This window comes from Protopterus annectens, chromosome 11.part0 (assembly GCF_019279795.1).
Source record: "Protopterus annectens isolate FY-2018-M chromosome 11.part0, PAN1.0, whole genome shotgun sequence".
Taxonomy (NCBI): domain Eukaryota; kingdom Metazoa; phylum Chordata; order Ceratodontiformes; family Protopteridae; genus Protopterus; species Protopterus annectens.
In genome coordinates this window covers 623057374-623069706 of record NC_056745.1, presented here as the reverse complement: position 1 = coordinate 623069706, position 12333 = coordinate 623057374, and the positions used below count along the sequence as shown (strand labels likewise).

The 12333-nt window shown below is 35.2% G+C and overlaps 1 protein-coding gene across 1 annotated transcript in view; it reads left to right on the top strand.

The window, feature by feature from the left end:
• Positions 1–12333, top strand: part of KIAA0930 (KIAA0930 ortholog) — a 2167533-nt gene that overhangs the window by 1235700 nt on the left and 919500 nt on the right. The window contains exon 5 of the mRNA XM_044087231.1: positions 118–219. Coding sequence (XP_043943166.1) covers positions 118–219 — 102 coding nt within the window. The remainder of the gene's footprint in view (positions 1–117; positions 220–12333) is intronic.

Sequence of the window (12333 nt, the reverse complement as noted above, 5' to 3'; positions counted from 1 at the left end):
TGTTAAGTGGAAAAATGAAGGATTCAGAAATGAAGAAATATGTTTGGTCAGCAATGTTTTGCTGAGTATTTCTTAATTTATGTGTGATTTTGAAATGTATGTGTTTTGTCTTTACAGCAAGTATTCGCATCACCTAGTAAACACCCAATGGACAGTAAAGGAGAAGAATCCAAAATGAGCTACCCCAACATTTTTTTCATGATTGATAATTTTGAGGAGGTATGAACAGTGTTATTTCATTCTTTGCAAACTGATAATCTAGTGCTTTATTTTATCAGATCAGTTATGCACACATTATACATGTTTCATATTTCTTCGTTCTGGAAGAAATATGCAGTATCATGACTTTTACTTTATTGTAGCAGGTTGTCTTGTATTATTATTATTTTCATCTAGACCTTCCCTTTGGACAATATTTCTTAAGTAGTGAAGCTGGCACCTTAGGGCAGACCTGAACTTTTTTAAAGGAGGTCCATGTCAGCCTGACTATGTATACTTTTAACTGTACAATATTAATTTTATTTGGGATAAGATTAAATGAGAAGGGTGGCAGAACAATTGGCTTAAGAGATGTATTTCATGAGGAAAATATTTAGGTAAGAATAAAAGGCAAGTACTGTTTGGCACGTGGCCTAGAAAAAAAAAGTTATAAACACATGTTCTTAGTGGAACATAGATTTTACACTTGTTTTTTTGACAGCAGTTCTTTTTCACAAATAACATGAAAATAATAATAATAATAGGGCCTAAATGAGACTGATGCATGGTGTCAAAGCCATGGTCTCAAGCTAAATGCAAAAAAATGCGTAGTAATCCACTTTGGAAAAAACAGAGTACCGCAAACTACAACATAGGAGGTAATCCCCTGAACTCTGAAGAAGAAATAAAGGATCTAGGGACCCAAGTAGATAGTCAGCTTTCCTTTGATAACCATGTTGCCAAAGTGGTTAGAAAATCCTTCTATGTGACCCATCTGATCACTAAAGGGTTCGCATCAAGATCTAAGGATGTAATGGTGCCCCTCTACTCTTCCCTCATCAGACCCATTATTGAGTACAATGCACCAATTGGAATGTACCTGGCTAGACATCTCCAGCAGCTGGGGAGACCACAGAGGTACCTAACCATATGCTAGCCCAGTATAGATAATTACTTTAAAACAACTGCATTTTGCACCTTTACCCAGTGACTTTTCTAATGCCAGACTGAATGCAAGAGATTGTGTTTTCCTTGAATAGCTGAGGAGCTAATTCTAAGGAGCAGAACCAATGGTTCAGAATAACTTTCATTCAAATTGTGGTTTGCTGCAGAACTGTTAAAAATCAATTTGAGACTAACCAAATGCACGAACATTTTCAGGTCTATAATTGCTTGTACAATGTCATCCCTTGCATTCGGAATGAACTTTTTTTGATTTTTAAGAATGATGGTATGTATAAGCCAGTTTGTAGAAAGTTAAGCGTCTTCATGCCAGTATTATTCCCTATTTTAAATGCATTTTCCAGTATTGTTGAACGTGAATTACGACTTTACTATAACAGTAGTGCTGTTCGTAAAAGGTTATATAACATAACTTTTGCTGAACATTTGGCCTTAAAGGCAAGCATGTGATACTATAATAATAAAGCAAGCTGACAAAGGGGGAGCAATTGTGGTAATGGAGAAGGATGAATACTTTGAAAATTTTAAACTGTTATTGAATGATTTAAATACAGTTAGGAGAATTTCCCTTGTGGAAGTTCAACAAATAGTAACTGAAGTTAATATGGCTGTTTATGAGCTTCAGATTAATGATGATTTGAGTGTGGAATTATTTAATTATTTGACTGTTTCTTGCCCCAGAACACCTCAGATATATGGTATCCCAAAGATACATAAAATATCACCAACCCACCCTTGAGACCTATTGGTGACAGAACCAATTTCCAAATACTTACAAAATGCTTTGGGGAAATATTTGGATATCTGTCCCACTGTGTTAAAGGATACAAATGATTTTTTAGGTAGTCTTTATAACTGGCAGTTGAGTAATAATGTGGCTGATTATATTATGGTTACTATGGACATCACCTCACTTTTCACTGTTATTCCCAATGATTATGGGGTTAACGCTATATGTGATTTTTTGAATAAGGAGGTGAGGATGGTTGGAAGAGACATTGAGACCATCTGTTCTCTTTTGGAAGTAGTTCTGTTACACAATGTTTTTATTTTTGATGCACAACCTTTTCTGCAACTTACAGGTGTGGCAATGGGTACTCCCAATGGGCACTCCCATTGCCAACACGCATGCTAATCTTGTGCTTTATGAGTGGGAGAAGAAAGTTATACTTGATGAAAGTAGTTACTCAAATGAGAAAATGTTGTTCTACAAAAGATTTGTAGACGATTGTTTTATATGTAAAGGGTCCCTTACTGGAATTGGAAGCTTATGTACAATACCTCAATAACTCAACTGACTTTTTAAAGTTTAAAATGGAGGCTTCAGTTAGTAGTATGAATTTCTTGGATGTTACGCTGTTTAAGGTTAATAGCAGATTAGAATCTAAGGTGTTCAGAAAAGAGGTAGATGCCTTGAGGTATGTGAATAGGGACAGTATGCATGCTCCACATATTTTTAAAGGAATAATTAAAGCATAATTTATAAGATTGAGTAAGCTGAATACAGTTGAGGATGTTTTTTTGAACAGGTAGAAATTTTGTCACTGGAGTTTGAGAGAAGTGGTTATTCTAAACATTTGATAAATAAGATAAGGGAGGAAGTAATAAATGGTAGACAGATTAACTATAGACCAATCTTGGCGGTTGGTAATGAGAAAACAATTGAAGGTTCACCTGCAGTTGTTGAAATTTTGAGGTATATGACAACATACAATTTAAATACACGGAGTGTATGTAATATAATAGAAAGGAATTGGCCAATTTTATTGGCTATGCCTGAGATAAAATCAATTGTAGGTGATAAACCAAGGTTTGCTTACAGGAGCTGTGAAGCTCTGAAGCAGAAAATATGCTATAAAGACTTTCAGGTTAAAACTAAAAGAAAAAATTATTTAGAAGGGATGATTAAATGTTATAATTGTTCCTGTTGCAATGATCTATATGAAGGAGACATTAAATTTCAACATCCAGTAACAGGAGAAGTCTTTGCTATAAAAACATTAACTGCTTGTAATGACAAAAAGATAGTGTATCTAGCTACGTGTACTTTATGTACATCATTCTATGTGGGCAAAACGATCAGAAAACTAAGAGAGAGAATAGTGGAGCATAAATCTGAAGTAAGAAGAAAAGTATTGACAAATGCTCTGAGTAAGCATGCCATGGAGAAAGGTGAAAGACATGTATTTAAATTTAGGGTATTAAGTAAAATGGCAGTGAGTTTAAGGAAAGGTGACATTAACAATCTTTTGGAGTTGAGAGAACTTGAGTGGATTATTAGGCTACAGGCGGATGTACCCCTGGCTTAAATAATGCAGTTAGTTTAAAGCCAGTATTAGTTAAAAGGCAGAGAGAGAGGCTTTAATAGGTTATGACAAGTTTCTAGAACCTGATGTAATAACCATAGGATGTTAGATGTTACTAGTGGCTGTTTTATTGTGTATAGATATATTAAATACTTATATAATATTTGTATAAGTTATTAATAATTTTTTATGTTCTATTCTAAGTAGAAGAGTTTTTATGTAAAGTAAGATTTTTTGTATTTTTTATTTAGACCTTTATGAGTTGTATATTACTTTCAGTTTTGATTGTTAATTAGGGAGTGGGATGGGCTGAAGCATGTGATTTTATATTCTCCTATTTAAATGTTGATTTTTTTGTAATGACTCATACTGATGAAGGGTGTAGACCCGAAAGCTTTATCTAATAAAGTTCTTGGTGTGGTATCGTGGTTCAGATTATCAAAGTGCCAGAAGAAAAATGGATACAAATTTATCAGCTAAAGTTTCTGCAGGCAGAGTGTATGTAAGTATACATATATATTTATACACATACTTTTTTTATATATATATATATATATATATATATATATATATATATATAATTTTATTATAGTGAAGTATGTGGAGGAAAATTTTTTATTTTTTTATTTTACATTTGTTGACCGGCATAGTCCAACTGGATACATGTCCATTTTCAGCGTAGGCCCGGGGAGAAAAGCTCCACAATAATAATATTAAAAAATAGTAATAGTACAATAATAATCCAAGAGAGCAAAGGATATAGATACAATATGTCAGATAATTCACCACAGTAGGAACACATAGACATATGCTAAATGTTAATAAAGTGAAAAAAAAAGAAATAGAATCATTACACAAATTTAGAGCACATTAGAGAAACAACAGTATAGAGAAATGTTAAACTCAGCAGGCATAACTGTACATTAAAGGGACAATCCCAGTGTTTAAAATTCAGGTCCAACTTTAATCCGACCAAAGTAACACCTACTTTAAAAACACAGAATTCCTGCCCACTGTGTCATTTTACTTGTACATCCTCTTCCCCAGTCTCTCTTCAGTTCCCATCCTCAATGAAACCTTCACTTTATGTTCCTATCACCATCACCGTAAGTCTTATTTTCATTTGCCATAGCAACAGTCCCATGAAATATAGGGAAAGTACATTGTGGGTTACCTCTCAACCTCTTAAGAATAGAAGTCTAGACAACACCTGAGAAAATGTGGGACACGAAGGCCCAAAAATATAAATATTGCTTTTATTAAGTTGGAGCGTTGTTAGAATAACAGGATTAGTGTTAACGTGCATTTTTCTGAACTATATGACGTCTGAAACTCAAACTTATGTCATTTTTAGTCACGCAACAGCACATCACAAAGATTTGCCAGAAAATCACAAATTTTATTAGGAACTGACTAATAATATGAGACAAAAATCTGGACAGTTGAGACCAAAGAATTACAGTAGAGCTATGGAGCTTGAACTAATGCTGCTGCTATTATTTTACAGTCGCTAAGCAATGCTGTATAAAATAAAGAAAAATTTAGAACTGTGTGCATGAGTGTGTGTGTGTATGAGTGAGTGAAATCAATCGAGCCGTTATTTTACACTCGCTAAACAGCACTTTTGCTGTTTAGCGAGTGTAAAAGAAACCTAAAATAATAAATGTGTGCGTGTATATTTCTTTACATTTCTGAATGTGTGTGAGTGTATGCATGCTTGCATGGATGGCATGTCAAGATATATGCATGTTTTGTTAAGGAGTTATAGCTCTCACGAAATGGTGCAAGATTAACTAAAACCTTTTAAAACATTTAAGTGGTATAGGCTTAATTAAAATAGACGCTTTAGCTATACTGCCTATAGTATGAGTCAGACATATCAAAGTAAAAAAATGAATTAAAAAAACTTGTGGTTTTTTTAATGTCTTTTACCCCCCCCCAACAGTTTCATGCAGGAATGGATGTGGCTGGCGTGATCGACAAGCTGGAAGCAAGAAACTCTTATTAAAATATTGAATGTCAAACTTGCAGCTCATGAGACAAGGTTAACAGAATAGTAATATACGGTCTTGTAATTGAAGAATGTTACTTGTTGCAAACAAGCTGTTTGGAGATTTTCTTCCAAAGCAAATTAAAGTGAAATTGGATAAGAAAGTTTCCAGTGTTAGTACTGGTTTCTTAGCACATTTAGTAATGTTTTACAATAAGATTACATTACTAGTCTATAAACACTACTAGTTTCTTGTTTGTTATTTTTATCTTATTAGCTGCTCCTAGCTTGTTGCAATAAAGTAAACTATTTCCAAAAAGAATGCTTAATATAAAGTTAAATAAATAGTACATGGGTTTGCTTTTTCTGCAGAAGGTTCAGTAAAATGATATTCAAATATTGTCCAAATCTATACTTTTGCTGTTTTAAGCACCTTAATTTCCTTCAGAATTTCTGTCTCTTGGAAGATATAATGCAGTGCTGGTATTCCTCTATTTTTTGAGATGTAAACTTGACTATAGCCTACTGTACTGAGGCTGTGCTGGTATGACCAAATTTGACAACGACAGTTAAACATCCACAAGTATTTTTGTGTGTGGTCTTTCCACCCACTTGCAAGCAGAAACCATTTGTGCCACCTTCTGCTCCCAGGAATGATATGTTGCAATGTCAGAGAAATGTGAACATAGTCAAATCATTTGCAGATAGCGGAGTTTTGCGGAAATGGTCCACAGTCAATCATGAGTCATATTTTTACTTCACAACCAATCACAAGTCATGTTTAACTAACTTGTCACACATTTTATACAGATCATTTGACAGTGATTTATATTTGAATAAAATAATTCCTTAAATATCCACGTAAGTGCTTACTCTATACATTTTTGCTTTCCTCCACTTCTTTCATTAGTAAGTTTTACAACCAGCTTGGTTGCTTCTTTCCGTAGTTGTAAGTTGTTTACCATTTTAAGTAAAACTAAGTAAAAAGTAATTTTGTTCAATGTGTTTAAAAAGTACATCCATTTAATCTCTCACATTCTTTATAATGAGCTGCATATCCTTCTAGTTCCTAAAATATTTCACATAGGTCATGTGCATTGATTTGGAAATTACTTCAGTTTATAGTTCTATACATTTACATTGGATACCACTTCTGTACATATACAGAGCCAGAATATACACAAATTCTTGCTTAAGTGTCTCATTATACATTATAAGAGTCTGAGTGTATTACTTTGTAGCATTTATTTATCTTTTTCATAAACAGTATTTTATTATTAATATACCTAATATTTTCAAGTTAAAATGTCTTCTAGACAAACTATACAATAGGAATCATCTAACTGTTAAATTATATGCAAATGGATATGACCAGAACTGTTGCATTTTAGGAATAATATTAGTTTTTGAAGAAAGATTAAACATGTGGATTATGTGTATGACTTCCCTAGGTGTGATGAATTGTGAATATGCTATACATTCATAAACACTTCCTTAGCAATACATTTTTAACAGAATAGCAGTTTGAACTTGAATTGTGAATCCAGAGGCTGCTTTTCACCTATATAGACCTGCATACATGAGTAAATTGCAGACTCCTACCAGTATATCTGACATATTGTTTAGTTCCATTAGTTCTAAAATATTTAATGAAGAAACAGTTAGTTGAGCAATAAATAGTGTATACAGTATACCAACATTAAATCTAATCTGACTATATTAAATGGAAACAAAAACTATTTGAAATTCTTGAGTACTGTTTTATACACACTTCACATTCTTTTCAGATAAGTACTGACACACATTTAGTTATGTAGTCAGTATGTGTCTTGTCTTGTACTGTACCATTCCTAGCATGAAGTCTATAATTTAATTTCTGGTTACTGTTCTTCTTCTGAAATAAAACAGTTCAATTTTTTTTCCATGTATGCTAAAACTGTAATGTACTTATAACCCCCCCCCATTAAATGTCAAAGACATTTAAGATAAATACACTGTTAAAAACAATAACAATTTTAAAATAAAATCAACATAGCTGGATTTCAAATTGTTAAAATGATTAATTGTTGGTAAGTTTAGCGTTAGAATAATTTGTGTTATTGCAGCATAGATTACTAAAATGTTAATAAGCAGATGTACTCAGAAAAGGAAATTAAAACTGTTTATAAAAAACACTATCCCAAGAGAAAAAAGTATATTGTCTATATGATGGAACTTTTCTTCTCTGGGCCTATGCTGAAAATGGTTCTGAGTGCCCAGTCAGATCATTCTGGTTAATGAAAGACAATAAATAAGTAAATAAATATTCAACTTAATGCAATGCACGGGAGAAATACAGTAAAGGGTAGCATTATCTGCCTGGAAGTGGACTAAAATCAGATTAGAATGATCGTGGCTGTGAGTTCACTTTAAGCTTCAGGTAAGGGAGAGAAGATAAGTGAGAGATTTCTAGTATTGTCTCTCAAAATATCTGGATAAATGAATGCTGATTATACTCCTTTAATCTACAATGTATTTTTTAATATAAACACTCTTAAGCCTTGATGATATACGGTGGAGGCATATGTGAAAAGTGACACTGTAGCTCTACTGATCTGAATGAATTTCTTTGATAACATTCTCGATCTCTTTGCAACATTCTCCACAAATGATCATAAGAAATGCAAGACAATCCATTCTTGTAACTGTTTATGCCTTGTCAGTATCCACCATTAGATCATACCTCCTTTTTCAAGCAGGGCTAGGCCAGGTGAATTTGTGAATACCCATTCAGTCATCCAGTTCCATGTTGAAGGAAGATAATGTATCACACTTCCTGATTTGCAGTGGCATTCCATTCCAAAGGTGATGAAGACACTGCACAATTAATCTATCTCTCTTCATGTTTTATTTATCTGCTAATGAAGATTTAGATTCCTTTTTCTGGTATTTGTGAGACTATGTGATTTGTAGAGATACAAGACTTAGGACCACTGTGCACATATTGTCATGTTAGGCAAACCATGGATCTCCCCTCAGAAGTCTATAAGATATTTACTAAAGGGACAGTGCTTCTTGCTGTTTTCTTGTAGGTTATGGTTTTTAACCCAGTGGAGGTTTTTCTAGTTGTCTGATATATCCAGTGACATACATCCCAAACAGGACACTGAATTCAATAATTGGCCTAATCAATGCTGAATATAAGGGGACAATGATGGCTTTAGATCTGGATGACATCCCTTTAGCAACTGGCTGTGTTAAGTAAAACTTTTTAATTATCAGTACTTGATGATCAAAGTAGAGGGAATTATCAACTCAAGTTCCTAGGTCTTTAACAATATCCTCATTTTAGAGTGGGGTGTTGTCTTTGCTGTCTGCAGGGGAGAGGTTGACTACCAAATGTGATGATCCTGCACTTTCTGGAACTTAATTTAAGCTTATTTTAGCATATCAGGTTTACTTATGTGTAAATCACCGCTTAAGGCCTCGGACATCAGAAAGGGACTTGACAATGGCTCCCAGCTGTCTGCAGCCTTGGTTTGTCAGAATGTTTTGATTCATGGTCTAAAGATCAGAAAAGGAAATGCTGAACAAAAGATGTCTCAGCTCTGAGACCTGAGAGAAACCTATCTGATAAGGCACCTGCTACTTGTACCATATGGTGTCTGTTCTTTTGCCAACTTGACGTCATTTCAGCATATAGATATCTATTTGTAATGGATTAAGCTCAACTATTCTATTATGGGGAATGATGTCAAATGCTTTTGCCATGTTAAGGTATATTGTGTGAACAGCCAGAGCTGGATCATGGTCAAATGGAGCCCTAGGCAGAGTAATTGAACTGGGGCCCCCCAGCAGCCTCTAGCCCCCTTTGCAGTAGCACCCCCCAGCCATTACAGTGTCCCAGTACTTTGCTGTTTCTCCTTACCATAACTGTTCAAACTTATTAAGACTTAAATCCAACCATAGAAACACCCACTTTAAAAATGTCTCACAATTCTTGCCCACAATGTCGTTTTACTTGTATATCCTCTTCCCCAGTCTCTCTTCAGTTCCCATCCTCAATGAAACTCACTTTGCATTCTTATCACCATCAATGTACATCTTACTTTCTGTTGCCATACCAACAGTCTCTGTGAAATTTAAACAGATTACATTGCAGCATACCTCTCAAACTATTAGAGCTATAGAGGTCTGGACAATACCTGAGAAAATGGGGGAGACAAAGGGCCAAAAATAGAGACAGACATTAAATATTGCTTTTATTAACTTGGAACACTGCTAGAATAACAGGGTTAGTGTTAACATGCATTTTTCTGAATGATATGACATTCCAAACTCAATCATATGTCATTATTTGGTCACTCAACAGCACATCACAGAGACTTGCCAGAAAATCACATGCGTGTTCCCAACTGGATTTCCAACTGTTAGATGCCACCTCTTCTGTTGATTATTCAGTCATATGATTGCCAACATAATCCAAAGCCACCTGAAAGAATAATGTGGAAGTCCATCTGTAGTAGAAGGACCACCACCACTCTTCATTAGTAAGCTGTGTTCTTGTTAAACAACAATTCCTACCTTATAAGACAAACATGATGACAATACAGGGGTGCAGAGAGGGTGATATCTGACAAAGTAGGGAATGGTGCTGTTATGAAAATATGAGTTTTACTCACTGATGAAGTTGTCTGCAAACTGTCTGTGTCTTGGATTAGTGTATAGTCCCCAGTTTTTCTAAGACTTTTACTGTTTAGTAATTTGTGTACCATATTCAAAAATAGTTTGGATAAAGAGTTTGTATCCTGTCATACTTTATGGAAAATTTACCTTTTCTAATAGTGGCTCAGTAAATTTTTCTTAGGCTGTGAAAAAAAGTCAAAAGACCCTTGGTAAATTGTTTCTCATACTCTTTTCAGATATTGTCTCTGTTTCTTGGAGCATCTCATAAAGCCCCATTACATACTGAGATAAAACAATCCTGACCTTTGTCTTTCTCACTGTTCAAAGTTGCTGAGCACATTTTGGAATGTTCTGGTAAAATACAGAGCAGCATCTTACAGAGTATTCATTATAAATATTGGGGAAGAGGATCCTTTGGAAAAACATATGACCCTTTCTTAGATTTACTATTGAAAGCCTTCTGATAATCCTTATAAGAATCATCTTCTGAAGTCAATCAATACTGAGTACTCTGTGCACAAATTATAACAGAATGTTCACAGAGAATATTTAGCTTTACTGCCTTCATCTTTCTGTTTCGGGGACTTCTAGTAAGTATACAGTCCTGTATATTAATGGATCCAGGGACTGGGTCTACTCTGAATAGGAGTGATTTTGCTGAAAAATCCAAGCAAGTAACCCCCACTGCCATTAGTTTCTTTGCCAAGATATCTGTAGTTAAGGATGTTCAGTATTATATTTTCTATGGTTTATCAACTAGAGAACAAGTGTGTCATAGGCCTCACATTTTAGATGCTGATTCTTAGTGTAGATAAATCTAACATATCTTAAGTAGTTTATTGTCTTCAGGTTTGTTTTTAATGACCATGTTTAGACAAGTCAGCACCCGATGTCCCTGTTCAGTATGTGGTTTTAAGAGAAACTGCAGTTGATGAAGAGAGCTGCATCTGGAAATACTGTGTGTATACCTGTTTAATCTCTCACTGAATGTCCCCCATTGGTGACAGTGGTGAGGTTTGAGGCTCCTTGACTACTGGTGCAGTGGTGGGATGTCACATATTAATTGGTGGCAGTGGTGGGATCTACACGTCACATATTGGTGGGATCACATCACATATTGGGATTCAGTGGTGTGGACATTGAACTCCCGTACCCTGTAAACTGTGGTCAGTAAAGAAGGTGTTTGTACTATTAAGCAGCCACATGCTAAACATTCAGAGTTTCATATTCAATAGTTTATTTTTTGTTAGCATGTCAGGGAGAGCAGGCAAGATGTCAGCAGAGGATTATGGCAAGCTGACAAAGAGCCAGTTAGCTGAGATGTGCCAAGCCAAAGGACTGGTGCATGTCAACCAAACTGAAGTGGAAATGATTGCAGCTTTAACCACAGCTGCATCACAGACCAGCAACCAGGAGGACAACCAGATTGGCCTTGGGGGATCTATAACTCTCAGAAAATGAACAGGTCAACTTTGCCTCAGAGGACTTAAAAACCCATCTGGAGTTAGAGACTTGACCTGGAGGCCAAATGTTTGGAACTAGAATCAGCAGAGAGATTACAGCATTTGGAGGTCAAAGCAGAATCAACAGAGGGGCTGCGGTGTTTGGAATTAGAATCAGCAGAGCGACTGAGATGCCTGGAAGCTGAAGAAAATGAGAGGCAGAGGCATCATGAAAAGGAGATGCTGACTCTTTACCAGGGTCATGGAGGCAATGAGAAGGAAATAACTGAACCCCAGAAGCAATAAAAGTCAGTAAATTTCTTCCACAATTTATATAGGATGATAAGTTTGATAGTTTTATACATATATTTGGAAAGATTTGTAAACAGTATAATGTTGATCAAGGGCACTGGGTACAATTCCTGACCCCCTTACTCCATGGTAAAACTGTAACTGTTGTTTCTAAATTGTCTGATACTGATTACTTAAATTATAATACAGTTAAAAATTGTTTGAGTGTTTTAAGTTAACACCTGAAGCTTATAGAAAAATACGTGTTGTGAGCATAGGCGCAAGGCAGATAAAAGTGTGTGTGATTATGTTGCTGAGCTAAGCACTTATTTTCATAGGTGGGTGAGTGGGTGTCAGACCACCACTTTTGAAAAGCTGGCAGACCTTTTGGTGAGTGAACACGCCCTTAGCTCTTTGCCTGAGGACATGAGAATCTGGTTGGTAGATAGGGAATACAATACCACAGATGAGTTGGGGA